This window comes from Scyliorhinus torazame, chromosome 8, assembly GCF_047496885.1.
Source record: "Scyliorhinus torazame isolate Kashiwa2021f chromosome 8, sScyTor2.1, whole genome shotgun sequence".
Classification (NCBI taxonomy): Eukaryota; Metazoa; Chordata; class Chondrichthyes; order Carcharhiniformes; family Scyliorhinidae; genus Scyliorhinus; species Scyliorhinus torazame.
This window is the reverse complement of record NC_092714.1, coordinates 35161073-35182323: the sequence shown is the minus strand read 5'-3', so window position 1 is coordinate 35182323 and position 21251 is coordinate 35161073. Positions and strand designations below refer to the sequence as shown.

Below are 21251 nucleotides of genomic sequence, written 5' to 3'. Positions count from 1 at the left end.
ATGTGCTGTTAGGTAACTTGGACATTCTGAATTCCCTCTCCGTGTGCCCAGAACACGCGCCGGAGTGTGGCGACTAGGGGCTTTTCACAGTAAATTCATTGCAGTGTTAATGTAAGCCTACTTGTGATAATAAAGATTATTATATTGTTAGAATTCTGCTAACTGGGTTTGCCAGCACCCTCCTGCTGAAGGACCTGGCATCAGGCATGGGGGTGGCTGCTGAAAATCACCTTGAACCTGCGCCCTCTTGTAATTGAGTCTTCCCCCTGGGAAAAAGCTTCTGACTATTCACCCTGTCTATATCTCTCGCAATTTTGTAGACCTCAATCAGGTCTCTCCTCATCCTCCGTCTTTCCAACAAAAACAATCTGATTTTATTTAACCTCTCCTCATAGCTAACACCCTCAGACCAGGCAACATCCTGGTAAACCTTCTTTGCGCTCTCTCCAAAGCATCCATGCCGATCAGGTAGTGTGGTGACCAGAACAGCACGCAATATTCCAAATGTGGCCCAACTAAAGTTTTATACAACTGTAAAATGACCTGTCAACTCTTGAAGCCTATGCCTTCCTATCCACATTATCCTGCATTGCCACGTTCATGGAACTATGGATCTGAATGCTCAGATCCCTCTGTAATCAATGCTCCTAAGGGTTCTGTCATTTAATGTATAATTCACACCTGAATTTGATCTTCCAAAATGCATCACCTTGCATTTGTCCGGATTGAACTCCATCTGCCATTTGTCAGTCCAACTCTCCAATCTATGTATATTCTGTTGTATTCTCTGACAGTCCCCTTCACTATCTGCAACTACACCTATCTTAGTCATCTGCAAACTTGCTAATCAGACCATCTACACTTTCCTCCAGATCATTTATATATATTACAAACAACAGTGGTCCAAGCACTGATCTCAGTGGAACAACACTAGTTACAGATCGCTATTCTGAAAAACTCCCTTCCACTGATACTCTGTCTCCTGTTGTCCAGCCAATTTTTTATCCATCTAGCTAACGCACCCCGATTCCCATGCAACTTTACCTTTTGTACCAGTCTGCCTTGAGGGACCTTGTCAAACGCCTTACTAAAGTCCATATAGACGACATGCACAGCCTTTTCCTCATCAATTAATTTTGTCACCTCCTGGGGGCAGCATGGTGGCACAGCGATTAGCACTGCTGCCTCACGGCGCCGAGGTACCAGGTTCGAACCCGGCTCTGGGTCACTGTCAGTGTGGAGCTTGCACATTCTCCACGTGTTTGCGTGGGTTTCGCCCCCACAACCCAAAAATGTGCAGGTTAAGTGGATTGGCCACACTAAATTGCGTCTTAATTGGGAAGGAATGAATTGGGTACTCTACATTTTTTTTTTAAATAAAAAATTTTGTCACCTCCTCAAAAAACTCTATTATGCTGATGTGGAGATGCCGGCGTTGGACTGGGGTGAGCACAGTAAGCAGTTTTACAACACCTGGTTAAAGTCCAACAGGTTTGTTTCGATGTCACTAGTTTTCGGAGCGCTGCTCCTTCCTCAGGTGAATGAAGAGGTATGTTCCAGAAACATATATATAGACAGATTCAAAGATGCCAGACAATGCTTGGAATGCGAGCATTAGCAGGTGATTAAATCTTTACAGGTCCGGAGATGGGGTAGCCCCAAGTTAAAGAGGTGTGAATTGTATCAAGCCAGGACAGTTGGTAGGATTTCGCAGGCCAGATGGTGGGGGATGAATGTAATGCGACATGAATCCCAGGTCCCGGTTGAGGCCGCACTCATGTGTGTGGAACTTGGCTATAAGCTTCTGCTCGGCGATTCTGCGTTGTCGCGCGTCCTGAAGGCCGCCTTGGAGAACGCTTACCCGGAGATCAGAAGCTGAATGCCCTTGACTGCTGGAGTGTTCCCCGACTATTACGTTGGTAAAACATGACCTTCCCCGCACAAAACCATTTTACTCATCACTAACAAATCCATTCGCTTCCATATGTGAATAAATCCTGTCCCTCAGTATCTTCTCCAACAGCTTCCCCAGCACTGACATCAGGCTCATTGGCCGATAATTACCCATATTATCCCTGCTTCTCTTCTTAAACAAAGGGCCAACAGTGTCTATTTTCCATTCCTCTGGAACCTCGCTTGTAGTCAAAGATGATGCAAAGATATCTGTTAAGGCCCCAGCTATTTCCTTTCTTGCCGCCCACAGTAACCTGGGATATATTCCATCCGGCCCAGGGGGATGTTTCTACCTTAATGCATTTTAAGATATCCAACACCTCCTCCTTCATTATGCCGACATGTCCTAGAGTAGTCACACACCCATCCCTAACCTCAACATCCGTCATGTCCCTCTCCTTGGTGAATAACGATGCAAAGTACTCATTAGGGATCTCACCCACGTCCTCTGACTCCACGCATAACCTCCCTCCTTTGTCCTTGAGTGGACCTATTCTTTCCCTACCTACCTACTAGCTCCTTATATATGCCTAAAATGCCATGAGGCTTTCATTGACCCTGCCTGCTAATGATATTTTATGGCCTCTTTTAACCCTCCTAACTCCCCGTTTGAGTTTGTTCCTATTTTCCCTATATTCTTCAAAAGCTTTGTCTGTTTTTAGTTGCCTAGACCTTATGTATGCTTCTTTTTTCTTTTGGACTAGTCTCTAAATTTCCCCTGTCATCCATGGTTCCCTAATTCTGACATTTCTGTCCTTCATTTTCACAGGGACACATCTGTCCTGCACCCTAATCAACTGGTCTTTAAAAGACTCCCATATTTAAAATGTGAATTTACCCTCAAACAGCCGTTCCCAATCCACATTCTTCAGCTCTTGCCAAATTCTGTTGTAGTTAGCTTTCCCAAAATTTAGCATACTCACTCAAGGACCACTCTTGTCCTTATCCATGAGTATTCAAAAACTTACGGAATTATGATCACTATTCCCAAAATGTTCCCCCACTGAAACTTTGGTCACTTGGCCGGGCTCCTTCTCCAATACTAGGTCCAGTAAGGCCCCCTCCTTGGTTGGACTATCAACATACTGTTTCAAAACCCCTCTTGGACACACCTGATAAATTGCTCTCCATCTGAACCCTTGGCACTAAGGGAGTCACAGTCAATATGGGGGAAATTAAAATCACCCACCACAACAACCGTATTTTCACATCTTCCCAGAATCTGACTACATATCTGTTCTCCTGTATCCCGCTGGCTGTTGGAAGGCCTATACTACAACCCCAACATTGTGATTGCATCCTTCCTATTCATGAGCTCTTCCCATAATGCCTCACTGCAGGATCCCTCCAAGACATCCTCCCTCATCACAGCTGTCATATGTACCCTAACCAGTACTGCAACTCCCGCACCCTTTCTGCTATCCCCTCTGTCTTGTCCAAAACTTTGATATCCCGGAACATTAAAGTTGCCAGTCCTGTCCCTCCTCTAATAATGTCTCTGTAATAGCAACAATATCATAATTCCGCACATTAATCCAAGCTCTAAGTTCATCCGTCTCACCTGTTATACTTCTTGCATTGAAGCAAACGCACTCCAGACCCACTGAGATCAGCGACTTACCTCTGCCTGCTCTCCCCTTTTGCTCTATTTGCATTAATCTCAAGCACTTCCCCAGTCTCTACACTTGCTGGTCTGCTGCTCCGGTTCCCACCCCCCTGCCATACTAGTTTAAACCCTCCCGAACCACATTAGCAAACCTCCTGGCCAGGATATTGATGCCCCTCCAGTTTAGGTGCAACCTGTCCTGCTTTAAATAGAGCTGTTCTCAAAAAAATTAAACAACATAATCATAAAAGAATCAATGGTCGATGTTGATAATTATTAAGTGAGATAAAATAGACTGTGGAGATGACGACTCCAATACAGCAACATTTCTGAACAATGAAGGACATTTTAACTGCAAAACTAACAACGGTGGTACTGCAGCATGGCATAAAATGCCTGACAAATATTAATTATGATGATTTTGCTTCATAGTATTTTTCTTAAACCACAGAAATTCAATCCAGTGAAATGTTAAGAGCAAGATTTATGATTGAGATGGATTTCAACAATTGGGACTTTTTTGGATAAGCAATCAGATTAATCAAAACAGGTTACTCTGCCAAACCAAGTTAAATGGGGCTCCCTCCAACCATGACCTGAGAGCAAAATACTGTAAATCTGAAATCCCGGGACAGGTCTGGCAGCATCGGAGGAGAGTGAACCATAGCCAACGCCATCTGATGAAAGGTCATTAACCTGAAACATTGGCCTGTATTTACACACGGGTTCAGGAAAACCCGACTTGAGCACCTTCGGAAACGCATATCGACCCGTGTGGAGCGGTGAGGTTGGATATGGGGTCAGCGATAGGTGGAGATAGACAAAGATGTTGTGGATAGAAAGACAAAAGAAATGTAAATGAGGGTGATTAAGGTTAAGGTGTGTCAAAGGCCAACTAGGGACAGGGAACAGATGGCCGGGGGGGGGGGGGGGCGACAATGGTGAGGGGAAAAACAGACCTATAGAAGAAATAAAAATGGGACGAAGGTGAAGAAGAGATTTCAGAGTCTGAAGTTGTTAAACACAATGCTATGTCCGGAGGCCTTAATGTGTCTAATCGGAAGATGAAGTGCTGTTCCTCCAGTTTGCGTTGGGCTTCACTGGAACATTGCAGCAGGCCAAGGACTGACATGTGGACATGAGAGCAGGACGGTGAGTTGAAATGTCAAATGACAGGGGGGTCTGTGTCCTGCTTATGGACAGACCGAAAGTGTTCTGCAAAGCGGTCACCCAGTCTGTGTTTAGTCTCTTCAACGTAGTGTAGACCGCATTACGAGCAGCAAATGCAATAGACCAGATTGCAGGAGCATTTATTATGGCTACAGAATTATCATAACAAAGGTTTCCAGCTACACTCCCTGAATCTGACAGAACTGAATGGTGTCCACTTGTCAATTAGTGGAGGGGAGCCCAAATCTTCCAGTCTCCAGTTCATCGGAGCTTAGACATATGACAGAAGACGCATGTTAGTGCCCAGCGGAAGTGAGAATTGGCCGGAAGTTTAAACACCCAATGAATTCCAGTGCTCCCCAAGATCCTGTGTAAGTGCCTTCTGCTCTCAGCAAAAATCAAAAACTGTGGATAGTTCTGCAGGATTTACCTGCACAGTTACCTGGGAAATCTGGGTAACTCTGCAAATGGCCTCCCCAATTCAACCAGACCCAACTACTAGACCTCACTGCCACCCCAGCACATCTATATTAAAATACAACATCTAATATTGACAGCTGAAGGTGTCAAAACATTTTTCACTTGGCCTTTCTCTGCTCCTCAACAGGCTTTCCTGGTGGTCATGAGCTCTTCAAGGTAGCGTGATTTTTAATTTTTTTTTAAGGGAATACAAACCTCCCAATAGTACACAAAAATATTGTGCGGGAGGAAAGGCAGTTTTCCTGTGATCCTCACAACGAGGACCTGACCTCGGAAAAGGTGCGTTTTGCACCGGAGGCCTTCTTGATCCTCCAAAAAGCCACATGAAAATGGTGTGAGGGCTCAGGAAGACATAGGACTATTGTTTCTCCAGCATATAAAAAACTCAAGTTCGGCGTTTCGCAACCAGATTCGCACCTCCACGGGAGTCGAAAATCCTGTCCCTTATCTGTTTCTCTCTCCACATATTCTGCCACACCAGCTGAGTAGTTCCAACATTTTCTGTTTTGATATGAAATTTGATCGGTTTGGTTCAATCTCCCAACATCTGGTTCAACTCAAATTTATAACTATCGGTTTTTTTTACATAATTATTTTCCGTGGGTAATAGTTCTCCAATTTAAAACATGTGATAGAAGAAAACAAAGGTGCAAGTGCGACAGTTTGAATGCCAGATCATGATAATAATAATCTTTATTATTGTCACAAGTAGGCTTACAGTAACACTGCAATGAAGTAACTGTGAAAATTCCCTCGTCGCCACATTCCGCCGCCTGTTCGGGTACACAGAGGGAGAATTCAGAATGTTCAATTCACCTAACAAGCACGTCTTTCAGGACTTGTGGCAGGAAACCGGAGCACCCGGAGGAAACCCACGTAGACACGGGGAGGACGTATAGTCTCCGCACAGACAGTGACCCAAGCAGGAATCGAACCTGGGAACCTGGTGCTGTGAAGCAACAGCACTAACCACTGTTCCACCGTGGCGCTCCGATGTGCAGTCTCTGCAGCCTGATGAAAGCAAATGATCAAAACTGAAACCATATCTCAGATATAAACAGTAAATGTATAGAAATTTTTAATTCTTCGCATTTGAATTGCGACCAAACTTCTGGTCTGCACATTATAGTATTGCAAGTAAGGTCATGCATTTTTGTTTGATCATAGTTGTATCTGGTAACCCTTAAAATACAATGGTGTAAAAGCAACGGGTCTGATTAGCAAGTTTGCAAACGTAGCGGGTCTGATTAGCAAGTTTGCAGATGATACTAAGATTGCAGGAGTTGTGGATAGTGATGAAGATTGTCAGAGAATACAACAGAATATAGATAGGCTGCAAAATTGGTCAGAGAAATGGCAGATGGAATTTACCCGGACAAGTTTGAGGTGCTGCATTTTGGTAGATCCAATTCAGGTGGGAGCTATAAAATAAATGGCAGAACCATCAGGAGCACAGAGACACAGCGATATCTGGGCGCGCAGGTCCACAGATCCTTAAAAGTGGCAGCACAGATGGAAATGATGGTAAAGAAAGCATATGGCATGCTTGCCTTCATAGGACGGGGTATCGAGCATATTATGTTACAATTATATAGAACGTTGGTTCGGCCACATTTGGAATACTGTGTCCAATTCTGGTCACCACAGTACCAGAAGGATGTGGAAGCTTTGGAGAGAGTACAGAAAAGGTTTACCAAGATGTTGCCTGGTATGGAGGTATTAGCTATGAGGAGAGATTGAATAAACGGGCATTGTTCTCCTTAGAGAGACGGAGGCTGAGGGGCGATCTGATAGAAGTTTATAAAATTATGAGGGGTATAGATAGGGTGAACAGTTGGTAGGCTTTTTCCCAAGGCAGAAATGACAATTACAAGGGGGCACAAATTCAAGGTGAGGGGGGAAGGTTCAGTGGAGATGTGCGGGGGAAGTTTTTTTACACAGAGGGTGGTGGTGGCCTGGAATGCACAGCCAAGTGAGGTGGTTGAGGCAGATAGTTAGCGACCTTTAAGACTTATCTGGATGGGCACTTGAACAGACGGGGTATTGAAGGATACAGGCGGTTGGTCTAGATAGGACACGTGATCGGCGCAGGCTTGGAGGGCCGAAGGGCCTGTTTCTGTGCTGTATTGTTCTTTGTTCTTTGACTCTATCCCGAGGAAGAGCAGTCAAGGATCCTGATGGCCACTTTGTGGCCCTTACTGGATGCCAGAACAATATTGGGATCAACTACAATGGCATCAACAATTAAATAGCTTGTTGGCACCCAAACTGGCTCTACACAACAGTCAGCTACATTGTCAAGATACCAGAAAACCGCACATCATCTTTTCAGGGTACCTATGGGTGGCCAATAAATGCAGCCAAGCCAGCAATATTCGCAGCCCATGAAGAAATGTTTAAAATATCACCAAAAGGAGTTGACTTTCCTACACACAAAACAAACTCCAAATGTCCCCAGTATTCAATGTCACCCCATCCGGAAGTTCAAGAATCTTCCATCCTCTTACCTTCAACAAACTCTTTTATTTAAATATCCTCAAGTCCCCTTAGGCTGAAGAGAAGGACAAACATGTGACGGATAAGCTTTTCATTTTTTTATCCCAGATTCGATCTATACCCAAAGGATCAATTTACTTGTGAGAATGAACTATACCTTGGTGGTGCAGGGCACCATAAGCTTCACACATTTGGCACATCCATTAGTGAAGGAGTAAGAATGCCTATTAAAAGAATTTAATGAATTTTAGTGAGTTCAGTTCCTGAGTGGGCAAAGAAATGGGAAGCTATACCTGCTTCCATATTAAAGTTTCAAGAAGTAACAATGAAAGCAATAGTTTAGAATGCTGCTTTGTACACATCTGGTACAGCATTTGAAACTTAAGCTACCCATGAGATATTGAAGAAATTAAGGGCAAGCCAGTGATCTTTTCCATATGGTAACTTGTTTTGAGGTCTCGAGAGGCTGCGTTAATTACTGGGAAAAATATCAATACACTCTCTGAGGCAATTTTCTGCAGCAGGGAGCCTAAATAAATGCAAGATGCTATTGTTGTTCATTTTAATCCATTAAATGTATTGGCAGATTCTCACAGTCCCCTGCACCCCGCAATGTACATTTTTCCTTTTGCAGGACACACAAATCCACCCGCTGAAGTTGCAATGTGGGCTTTCTAGATGCCGATAGCATTCCCATTTTATTCAATCTGGCGGCACTATTGTTAATGTCAAACCCAGTTTTTTGAATTTTATTCTCCATTCCTGCATACCATTAATGGTGGCGTGAAGTAGGCAAACTTCAGCCAAAAACAGGCCAAAGTCAGAAAACATCTGAGCATTCAGAAGTATTTAAAGAAAGCTCAAACTCCTTTTTTTTTAAAAATACATTTAGAGTACCTAATTATTCTTTTTCAGTTAAGGGGCAATTTAGCGTGGCCAATCCGTCTAACCTGCAGATCTTTGGGTTGTGGGGGTGAAACCCACGCAGACATGGGGAGAATGTGCAAACTCCACACGGACAGTGACCCGGGGCCGGGATTGAACCCGGGTCCTCAGCATCGTAGGCAGCAATGCTAACCACTGCGCCACCGTGCCGCCCTAAGAAAGCACCAACTTCTGTTTGTGTACAAATCGTTTATAACTACAAGGGACGCAGAAGCACTTCACAACCAGTTAATTACTTTCAAATGAAGCATGAATAGAATTTACAGTGCAGAAGGTGGCCATTCGGCCCATCGAGTCTGCACCGGCCTTTGGAAAGAGCACCCTACTTAAGCCCACACCTCCACCCTATCCCGTAACCCAGTAACCCCACCTAACCTTTTTGGACACAAATGGCAATTTAGCATGGCCAATCCACCTAACCTGCACATCTTTGGGCTGTGGGAGGAAACCGGAGCACCCGGAGCAAACCCACGCAGACAAGGGGAGAACGTGCAGACTCCGCACAGACAGTGACCCAAGCCGAAAATCGAACCTGGGACCCTGGAGCTGTGAAGCAACTGTGCTAACCACCGTGCCACCCTGTGGGACACACAGTTTGCACACAACAAAATCCCACAACAAAAACGATTGGATAATTTGCCTGCGTGATCTTGGTTGAGGGAGGGAATGTTAATCAGGACATTGGGTGAAATATATTTTTCTTTGAACGGCAGGTCAGAATAAAGCCTCAGTTTAACACTCAAAACACAGCAATTCTGATAAAGTAGCACTTACTGTGTACTGTACTGAAGTGTCAGCTGAGAATGCTGAAGGCCTGAGCTGGGCCCTGAACTCTCATTTCAGACTCAGAGTAACAAGGACAAACACTGAGCCAGGCCGACACCTTTTAATCCTTTCTCCATTACCACTTGTAAAAACGATAGACTACACTGGTGATTTTTAACAAAGTTCCGTGGCAGTATCCTGCGGTGTGGTAAAAAAGTGAAGCTTAAGGTGTTTTATATTAAAATATTTTTATTGAGAAAAACTTTCATTATAACCACATGACAAATACAACTTCAAATTTATCCACTCTCCCGACCGCATCCCCCAGAAAGCAAATAACTCAACCAAAAATGTCCCCCTCAACGTGTGATGGTGACCAGCTCCCTAAAATCAGAAATGAAAGGCCATCTTCTGCCGACCTCCTCATGATGTACTTAACCTTCTAGAAGTACAAGAACTCCATAAGGTCACTCAACCAGGATGAAGCACTGGGAGGAGCCGGAGACCTGCACCCAAGCAGAACTCTCCTCTGGGCTATCAACGAAGCGAAGGCGAGAACATTGGACTTTACATCCACCTTCACCTCCGCCTGAAGTTCCGGTGAGTCCAAGACCTCAAAAATGGCAACCAGCTCAATCTCAAGAATCCCTGACATGGTGCTGAAGGAGGAGACCCGAAAGCTTACAAGTTTAGGACATGACCAGAACATGTGTGTATGATTCGCCAGCCCTAGAGAACTTATCCTCCACTCCAGGAAAATAAAACACTCATCCGCGCTCTGGTCAGATGTGCCCTATGCACCACCTTGAACTGAATCAAGCTGAGCCTAGCACATTAGGAGGTGGCATTGACCCTGTGAAGAGCCTCACTCCACACCCCGTATCAAAAACTGGACCCAGCTCCCTTCCCCATTTCCTTTTTACCTCATCCAACGAAGCTTGCTCCAGTGACAAGATCCAACCATAAATATCCGAGACCTCCCTCCCCCAACTCGGCCAGCGAAATGACCCCGTCCAAAAGAGAAGGTGATGGTGCCATGGGAAAGGAAGGAATCTCCGTGGTCAAAAAGTCACAGACCTGAAAAAACCAAAATACGTTAGCCTCTGGGAGTTGGAATTTATCCAACAGCTCCTTAAAACCAGTGCACTTCCCCTCTGTAAACATGTCCCCAGACCCCTCCAGCCCCTCCCTCCCCCATGACCCGAACAACCAGTCCAAACCCGCCGGCACAAAAAGACGATTTCTGCAGATTGGGGCCAACGTCAACATGGAGCCCAGCTTGAAATGTTGCCTGAACTGCCTCCAAATCCTCAGAGAGGCCATCACCAGACTAGAAGTAAATCTTGTGGGGGGAAAACAGAAGGAGCAACCAAGGCCCTCAAACAAGTGCCTCCACAAGGGCTCCCCTCAATCCGCCCCCATATGGAATCTAGGTCCTGAAGCCATCCTCGTACTTTTTCAATGTACGCAGCCCAAAAGTAAAATAACACATTCGGCAGCGTTCAGCCCCCCCCCCCCACCACTGTTTCAAACGCTGAAACAAAAATAAAAACCTCGGGAGGATATTCACTTTTACCAACTGAACCTTGCCTGCCAAGGACAGAGGGAGGTTATCCCACTTCTTCAAATCAGACTTAACCTCATCCACTAGACCAGCAAAACTGAGTCTATGAAGCGAGGCACAGTTGTGAGCTACACGGATTCCTATATAACAAATACTAGACCTGGCCAGGCGCAAAGGCAACGTCCCCAAATCGACTCCCCTCCCCAGTGAACTCACCAGAAAGTATTTACTTTTATCCAGATTCAACTTATACCCCAAGAAGGGGCCAAAACTCCAAAGTAGCTTCATTATCTCCTTTGGATCCGTTACACACAACTGCAGATCATCTGCATACAAGCACACCCTATGCTCTTTCCCTCCCCTCTCTATCCCCCTCCACCCCATGGATGGACTCAATGCTATGGCCAGAGGCTCACTTGCCAAGGCAAACAAAAGCGGGGACAATAGGCAAACGTGCCGCGAACCCTTATTCAGCTGAACATATCCGAAGCTCAGGCCATTTGCATGAACACTCGCGATGGGGCCCTGCAGAGAAGATGGATCCGAGAGATAAACTTAGGCCCAAAACCAAACCTCGCCAAGGATCTCGAGCAGATATCCCCATTCTACCCTTTCATCTGATTTTTCAGCATCCATAGAAATAATCACCTCTGGCTCAGGGATTTGAGAGGGGGACAGGACGAAATTAAGTAGTCGACGTATGTTGGCCAATAGCTGACAAAACCATCTGTTCCTCCAAGATCACCCCTGGGATGCAGGGCTCCATGCGCAATGACAGACCTTCACCAATAATGTAGCGTCGGACAGAGTTCAGTAATAAAACCATAAGACCATAAGACATAGGAGCAGAATTAGGCCACTCGGCCCATTGAGTCTGCTTCGCCATTCAATCATGGCTGATATTTTTCTCATCCCCATTCTCCTGCCTTCTCCCCATAACCCCTGATCCCCTTATTAATCAAGACCCTATCTATCTCAGTTTTAAAGACACTCAAAGATCTGGCCTCCACAACCTTCTGTGGCAAAGAGTTCCACAGATTCACGACCCTCTAGCTGAAGAAATTCCTCCTCATCTCTGTTTCAAAGGATCATCCCTTTAGTCTGAGATTGTGTCCTCTGGTTCTAGTTTTTCACACAAGTGGAAACATTCTCTCCACGTCCACTCTATCCAGGCCACGCAGTATCCTGTAAGTTTCAATAAGATCCCCCCTCATCCTTCTAAACGAGTACAGACCCAGAGTCCTCAACCGTTCCTCATACCACAAGCTCTTCATTCCAGGGATCATTCTTGTGAACCTCCTCTGGACCCTTTCCAAGGCCAGCACGTCCTTCCTCAGATACAGGGCCCCAAACTGCTCACAATGCTCCAAATGGGGTCTGACCAGAGCCTTATACAGCCTCAGAAGTACATCCCTGGTATTGTATTCTAACCCTCTTGACATGAATGCTAACATTGCATTTGCCTTCCTAACTGCCGACTGAACCTGCACGTTAACCTTAAGAGAATCTTGAACAAGGACTCCCAAGTCCCTTTGTGCTTCTGATTTCCTAAGCAGCTTCCCATTTAGAAAATAATCTATGCCTCCATTTCTCCTTCCAAAGTGCATAACCTCACACTTTTCCACATTACATTCCATCTGCCACTTCTTTGTCCACTCTCCTAGCCTGTCCAAGTCCTTCTGAAGCCCGCCTGCTTCCTCAATACTACCTGCCCCTCTACGGATCTTTGTATCATCTGCAAACTTAGCAACTGTGCCTTCAGTTCCTTCCTCCAGATCATTAATGTATATTGTGAAAAGTTGTGGTCCCAGCACCGACCCCTAAAGTACACCATTAGTCACCAGCTGCCATCCTGAAAAAGACCCCTTTATCCCCACTCTCTGCCTTCTGCCAATCAGCCAATCCTCTATCCATGCCAGGATCTTACCCTGAACACCATGGGCTGTTAACTTATTTAACGGTCGCCTTTGCAACACCTTGTCAAAGGCCTTCTCGAAATCTAAATAAATCACGTCCACTGGTTCTCTTTTGTCTAACTTCCTTGTTACTTCCTCAAAGAACTCTAACAAATTTGTCAGACATGACCTCCCTTGACGAAGCCGTGCTGACTCAGTCCTATTTTATCATGCACTTCCAAGTACTCTGCGATCTCATCTTTAATAATGGACCCTAAAGTATTACCAATGACCGAAGTCAGGCTAACCGGCCTATAATTTCCCATCTTCTGCCTCCCTCCCTTCTTAAGCAGTGGTGTTACATTAGCCACCTTCCAGTCCTCTGGGACCCTTCCTGGCTCCAGTGATTCCTGAAAGATCATCACCAATGCCTCCACAATTTCCTCAGCTATCTCTTTTAGAACCGTGGGTGTAGTCCATCCGGTCCAGGTGACTTATCCACCTTCAGATCTTTCAGTTTCCCCAGAACCTTCTCCTTAGTAGTGGTCACTGCACTCACCTCTGCCCCTGGTTCTCCTGGAGTTCTGGCATCCCATTGGTGTCTTCCACCGTGAAGACTGATGCAAAGTAACTATTCAGTTCCTCTGCCATTTCTTTGTTTCCTATTATTACTTCTCCAGCCACATTTTCCAGTGGTTCAATGTCTATTTTTGCCTCTCTCTGACCTTTTATATATTGAAAAAATCTCTTCCTGTGTTATTTTATATTACTAGCTAGCTTGCACTCATATTTCATCTTCACTCCCCCCCCCCCCCCTCCCCCCCGCCCCCCCATTGCTTTTTTAGTTGTCCTGTGCTCGCTTTTAAAGACTTCCCAATCCTCTGGCTTCCCACTAATCCTTGCCACTTTGCATGCTTTTTCTTTTACTTTTATGTTGTCTTTGACTTCCCTCATCAACTATGGATGCCTTGTCCTCCCCTTAACATGTTTCCTCCACCTTGGGATGAATTTCTGTTCTGCCTTCCGAATAACTCCCCAAAACTCCTGCCATTGCTGTTCCACTGTCTTCCCTGCTAGGCTCCAATCAATTCTGGCCAGCTTCTCCCTCATGTCTTTGTAGTTACCCTTATTTAATTGTAATATTTTGTTACATCTGATTCCAGCTTCTCCCTCTCAAACTGCAGGGTAAATTCTATCATATTGTGGTCACTGCTCCCTCAGGGCACCTTCACCTTAATGAAATGGGACGATATGACCCACATTCTGTCGGATCCTTATCCTTTGTCAAAATCAAGGAGGTGGATGCCTGCGCCAGTGTGACCGGCAATACCCTTCGGAACATGGATTGTTGAACATGTCTAACAACAATGGGATTAGCTGACCAGCAAATTTCTTATAAAATTCAATAGGGAATCCGTCCGGGCCCAGAACTTTCCCCAACTACATTAAACCCATGATCATCTCCGGGCTCAACAGGAGCTCCAACTCCTCTCTTCTCTCCCGTTCCACAACTGGGATGGACAAGACATCCAAAAATTCCAACATGGGCAACCTCTCCTCGAGGGGCTCCAATTTATGAAGGCTTCGGTAAAAGGCCTCAAAGGCAGCATTGACCTTCGCTGGGGCGGAGATTAACCTGCCGCTCGAGTCCCTCACCTGCACCATCTCCCGAGAGGCACCCTGCTGCCTCAGCTGGTGCGCTACTGGGGCTGGTTTAGCACAGTGGGCTAAACAGCTGGCCTGTAATGCAGAATAAGGCCAGCAGTACGGGTTCAATTCCCGTACCGGCCTCCCCGAACAGGCGTTGGAATGTGGCGACTAGGGGCTTTTCACATTAACTTCATTGAAGCCTGCTTGTGACAATAAACAATTATTAGTATTATTATTACTAACAGGCAACTGGCCTTCCCCCCATATTTATAAAATGTCCTTCTCAAGCATCGCAGCTGGTGCCCTCCACCCTCATTTGTTCAATAAATGTTACTAGTGCCTTTGCCACTCCCAAAGGACTCAAAGACTTCGGTCTTGATCGAGCCAGTCGAAGGCCCAGTACACAATTAAAGTCCCCCCTAGAATTAACTGGTGAGAGTCCAGGTCAGGAATAGAAGCCAGCAACTTGTTGACGAAAGCTATATCGTCCTGGTTCGGTGCATACAAATTAACTAGGACCACCGGAGTACCTGCCAATCACCCACTACAATCACAGAGAACATAGAACATAGAAAATACAGCACAGAACAGGCCCTTCGGCCCACGGTGTTGTGCCGAACCTTTGTCCTAGATTAATCATAGATTATCATTGAATTTACAGTGCAGAAGGAGGCCATTCGGCCCTTTGAGTCTGCACCGGCTCTTGGAAAGAGCACCCTACCCAAACTCAACACCTCCACCCAACACCAAGGGCAATTTGGACATTAAGGGCAATTTATCATTGGCCAATTCACCTAACCCGCACATCTTTGGACTGTGGGAGGAAACCGGAGCACCCGGAGGAAACCCACGCAGACACGGGGAGGACGTGCAGACTCCGCACAGACAGTGACCCAAGCCGGAATCGAACCTGGGACCATGGAGCTGTGAAGCAATTGTGCTATCCACAATGCTACCGTGCTGCCCTTAAGAACAAATAAATCTACACTATATCATTTTACCGTAATCCATGTACCTATCCAATAGCTGCTTGAAGGTCCCTAATGTTTCCGACTCAACTACTTCCACAGGCAGTGCATTCCATGCCCCCACTACTCTCTGGGTAAATAACCTACCTCTGATATCCCTCCTATATCTTGCACCTTTCACCTTAAATTTATGTCCCCTTGTAATGGTTTGTTCCACCCGGGGAAAAAGTCTCTGACTGTCTACTCTATCTATTCCCCTGATCATCTTATAAACCTCTATCAAGTCGCCCCTCATCCTTCTCCGCTCTAATGAGTATCTCCAGTTTGGGTCCGCCAAAACCTTAGCAGCCAAAAAATATACCCTTTTATTCGCCAAAACCGCAATTCCTGGGCCCTATTATCAAATCCCAAACGGAATACCTGTCCCACCCAGTCCTTCCGTAGTCTTGTCTGGTTCTTGATCCACAAATGGGTCTCCTGCAAAAACACATCAGCATTCAAACTCTTTTCACTGGGCCGTTCAATCCCCTTGCGTTCCAAGTGACCAGTGATGGCCCCCTCGCCTACCTCCTCCCGATCCTACCCACCATGTGAGGTAATCCAGCAACCAGTCAGAGAGTGCCGACACCTCTGTCCCACCCAAGATGGCCGCCAAACCCCCAAACAACTCCCCCCACCCACCCCCGTCCCCCATTCCCCCCCAATCAGAAAAGGACAAAGAAAAAGTTGTAGTCACTGTCAGAGAACTAACTCTACCCTGCCCCCCATCCACCCACCCTGCCTTCCATCAATAAAGCACCCAAATAAGCCAGCAAGCAGCAACAAGGCGAACAAAGCCCCCCCCCCCCACCCTTAACGCCAAACAAAACTAAAACTAAAATCCCAACTCATCCTTAAAACCCTCCTATGAGCTGCAGTTACCCCACTGCTCTGTTCCCGTTGATTAACTATACAGCTGACAGGGCAGTCCCTGCACATATAAAAAAAGCAGAACCAATAACCATAACACCAACCAGCACCCCCCTCCCCCCCCCCCGCCCCCCCACATCCAACTTTAACAGTCAATGAACAATCCCCATCCCACAAACAAACAATAAAAATACAAATACCAACTGCAGAATGTCCAAAATGCACCTCAACAAATCCCAAAGATCACATTTCTGCCCACCAAACAGAAATCTCACAACAAATCCAATTCACAGTTAGCTCAACCCCAGTCCATGCTGCTTCACAAATGCCTCTGCCTTCTCCAACACGTCAAAATAGTAATCTTTCGAGTCATAAGTTACCCGGAGATGTGCAGGGTAGACCACACCAAAATGAACATTGTTCCTGTGCAACGGTGCCTTCTTGAACACCGCACGCTTCTTAGCCAGCTCCACTCCCATATCCTGGGAGAGCCAAATGGCATGGCTCTTCCAGTTAAAATCCCGATGGTCCTTCGCCCACTTCAGGACCTTCTTCCTTCTCTTGGTAGCTATGCAAGCCACAATGACCGCCCACGGTGGGTTAGCAGAATGGGGCATTTTGCCTGAATGACTTGCGAGCTTGATGCAATTTGGGAGGGGATATCATTTCACCCTCCCCCACCATCTTCTCAAACATCTGCGACATGTATTCCACTGAACTCGGACCTACCAAACCCTCCAGCAGCCCTCTGAGATTCTCTAGATCATCCACCTTGGCCCTTAGCACCTTGTTATCCCCAGCCACCCACGCAATGTCTACTTCCAGGGAGACAATCTGATCACTCTGCCTCGAGGGGGCCACCTCCACACTCCGCAGCATCACACCTTGAGCCTTTACCGTCTGTCCACTTTTGCCAAGGCCGCACGAATGAGGGCCATTGCTCTGTCGAGGTCTTCAGAGACAGCCTGCCGCAATTTCTTAAGTTCTACCGCCACAATGCTGGTGAGCATCTCGGCGTCAGTGGAGTGGCCAAAGTGGCAGCGGGACCTCCGCCATTTTCTCAGCAGATGAGACTCGAGAGGCTTCCAAGTCTGACGATGATTCTTTACTTGTCTGCCACCTGGTCTTGTGCTTGATGGGCATTCCTTTATCATGAAATTCTTATTCCATCAAACTAATAAAGTTCCACTCCAAATCCCCCCTTGAAAACCGGACAAAAAGGGCCAAAGTCCTCTGTGAAGCTTAAGGTGTCCTGGAGTGTCAAGAAATGTTAGACTGGAATAACTATCTACCTTTGAACATCAGGAACATGTCTGAAAAACCTTCCCTTTGAAGAGTAAACACATAAGACAGAATTTATGACACAGTAGATGGTATATTGTCTTTGGCTTCTTAGGCCAAATGATTATTACATATTCTTACCAAAATATTACCTGTTTATAGATGACAAGACAGACCAGAACAGGACATAGCACCGGAAACACATTTAACTGCATGATCAGTTTTGTAAAAGTTTAGCTGCTGAAGGTGGATTAAAGTGAAGGTTATTCCAGATTAATTTGTGCATCTATTTGCCTCAAGTACTTCTTGGGTACTTGATTAGAGAAGCTAATTATCTACCGCAATTTTAAAAAAATTGTTCTATTGAGCAGCATGATCGAATGATGAACGAAAACATTACAAAAATCATGTGTTCAACATTGCAACACCACTTTTCAACTCTGACACTGGTTCGACTCCAAGATAAATTCAATGCTTATTTTCATAATTATCTCAGCTGACAAAATCCACAATAGCTTTTTGTAGCTTATATTCAAATATTTGGAATTCAGATCTTAAAATATTTAATACTCAAATGCAGAGTTTCAATTTCCAGGAACATGGGCGGGATTCTCTGATCCCGCGCCGGGTCGGAGAAACACCGGCGGGCCGCTCGGAATCGCGCCACGCCGCCCAGACGCTGGTACACGATCCTCCGCAGTGCGGAGAATTGGTGCATTGGCGCCAGCGTGGTTGACGCGGTGCCGGTCGCAGGCCGCCCTACGCGGCCGGCCCACCGATTCTCGGGCCCGGATGGGCCGAGCGGCCGTACCAAAAGAGCCGAGTCCCACCGGCACCGTTCTAACCTGCTCTGGGCTGGCGGGACGTGCAAGGGTCGCCCTTTGGGGGGGAAGGGGGGTCCGACCCTGGGGGGGGGGGGGGGCGGGGGGGCGGGCTCCAATGTGGCCTGGCCTGCGATCAGGGCCCACCGTGTGGCTGGGGGTCTCCTTTCCTACGCGCCGGCCCCTGTAGTTCTGCGCCATGTTGCGTCGGGGCCGGCGCGTTGAAGGAGGCCACTGCGCATGCGCGCGTTGGCGCCGGTGCTACTGCGCATGTCCTCGTTGGCGCTGGCGCAACTGCGCATCCCGCGGTGCACAGTTCGCGCCGGGATCTGCAGCTGGAGCGGCACGAACCGCTCCAGCGCCGCTGGCCCCCTGGAGGGGCCAGAATTAGTCGTGGGAGCGGCCCGTTCACGCTGTCGTAAGACGTGACACTGTTTACGACGGCGTGGACATTCTGCCGCAGGATTGGAGAATCCCACCCAGGGAGAGGCATGGGTGCAGTCATCACTATCCATCAAAAACGCTGCTATTTACTGGAATCAAAACTGAGCTTGCACCAGTGATATGCTCCTCCTGTACTATGTGGCAAATCATGGAAGATTCAGTTGTCCCTGGAGACCGCATGTGCAGGAAGTGTCTCCAACTGCAAGGGGCTTTTCACAGTTACTACATTTGAAGCCTACTTGTGACAATAAGCGACTTTCATTTTCAACTGCAGCTACTGGCTGGAGCGGAGGGTGGATTCACAGTGGAACATCCGCGATGCTGAGCACGTCATGGATAGCATGTTCAGTGAGGTGGTCGTACCGTAGGTGAGGACTGAACAGGCAGAAAGGACATGGTGACCACCAGGCAGAGTAGAGGAAGGCGGGTAGTGCAGGAATCCCCTGTGGCCATCCCCCTTTCGAACAGACATACCGTTTTTGATGCATTGTGGGAGATGGCCGTGTAGGGTAAAGCATTGGCAACCAACCTCACGGTTGAGACTGCTGCACAAGAGGGGAAGAGGAAGAATGGCTGGGCTATAGTGGTAGGGGATTTAACTGTAAAGGGAACAGACGGACATTTCTATGGTTGCAAAACAGACTCCAGGATGGTACTTTGCTTCCCTAGTGCCAGGTTCAGGGATGACACTGAACCGCTGCAGGGCATACTGAAGGGGGAGGGCAAACAGACAGATATCGTGGTACATATTGGTACCAATGATATAGGTAGAAAAAGGGATGAGGTCCCGCAAACTGAATTTAGGGGGCTCGGAAGTAATTTAAAAACCAGGATTCAGAAGGTAGTAATCACTGGATTACTCCCGGTGCCACTTGCCCGTGAGTAGAAATAGGAAGTTAGTCTAGATGAATACTTGGTTGGAAAGATATTGCAGGAGGCAGGGCTTTAGATTTCTGGGACATTGGGACCATTTTTCGACACGGTGGGGCCTGTACAAGGCAGACAGGTTGCACCCAAACAGCGTCCAGCGTCCTTGCAGGGAGGTTTGCTAATGCTGTTGGGGTGGGTTTAAATTAACTTGACAGGGGGAACCATCCTGAGAGATGGTTCAGCAGGGAGAGATGCAAAGCCAAAATTAGAAGAGACAGCAAGTGAGTCAGGAAGTTGTATGCCAATTAACTCAGAAGAGAGTTTGGCATGATTGGATGGTATTCATTTTAATGCAAGGAGTCTGACGAACAAGGCAGATGAGTTGAGGGCACAAATTAAAACATGGGGATATGATGTAATTTCTGTCACTGAGACATGGTTGAGAGAAGGGCAGGATTGGCAGCTCAATATTCCAGGACATAGGATCTCCAGACGAGACAGGGAAGGAGATAAAAGAAGAGGTGTCGCAATTTAGATCAGGGAATCAATTACAGCAGGAACAACATCTTAGAAGTGTGGCACAATGGAACTGCAACCTCACAGCGCCAGGGACCCGGCGCCTTTGGTGACTATGTGGACTTTGTATGTTCTCCCCGTGTCTGTATGGGTTTCCTCCCACAGTCCAAAAATGTGCCAGTTAGGTGGATTGGCCATGATAAAATTGAGTCCAGGGATGTACAGGTTAGGTGGGGTTACAGGGATAGGATGGGGCAGTTGGCCTGGGAAGGGTGATCTTTCAGAGGGTCGGTGCAGGCTCGATGAGCCGAATGGCCTCCTTCTGCACTGTAGGGATTCTATGGGAAAAAAGGCTCTTCAAATGAAGCCATATGGGTAGAACTTTATGAACGGAAAAGGAGCAACCACATTGCTTGGAGTGTTCTATCGGCCCCTAACAGTCTGAGAGAAATAAAAGAGCAGGTACGTAGGTGAATTTCAGAGAAGTGTAAAAGTAATAGTTTAGTGATAGTGGGGGATTTCAACTTAACTGGGGTAGTCATAATGTGAAAGGTTTAGAGGGAGCGGAATTCTTAAAATGCGACCAGGAGAACCTTTTAAGCCAGTACGCAGAAGATCCTACAAGAGATGGGTGAGCCTGGACTTAATTTTTGGTAACGAAGCCAGGTATGTGGTTGAAGTATCAGTGAGGGAGCATTTTGCAGACAGCGATTAAAACTCTGTTGGATTCAAGATTGTTATGAAAAAGAACAAAGATGGGCCGGAAATCAAAGTTCTAAACTGGAGAAGGCCGATTTTAATAAGATCAGATATGATTTGGCCAGTTGGACTGGGAGCAGACACTTATAAGTAAATCTGTGACAGAACAGTGGGACGCTTTCAAGAGGAAATAAGGAGAGTGCAGGGCCAACATGTTCC

At 46.6% G+C, this 21251-nt stretch overlaps 1 protein-coding gene across 1 annotated transcript in view; it reads right to left on the bottom strand.

Annotated features, from left to right (window-relative positions):
* Positions 1-21251, bottom strand: part of mrps6 (mitochondrial ribosomal protein S6) — a 104321-nt gene that overhangs the window by 10380 nt on the left and 72690 nt on the right. Inside the window, exons 3-4 of the mRNA XM_072513381.1 lie at positions 7863-7929; positions 6145-6220 (exon numbers count right to left, since the gene is read on the bottom strand). Coding sequence (XP_072369482.1) covers positions 6145-6220; positions 7863-7929 — 143 coding nt within the window. The remainder of the gene's footprint in view (positions 1-6144; positions 6221-7862; positions 7930-21251) is intronic.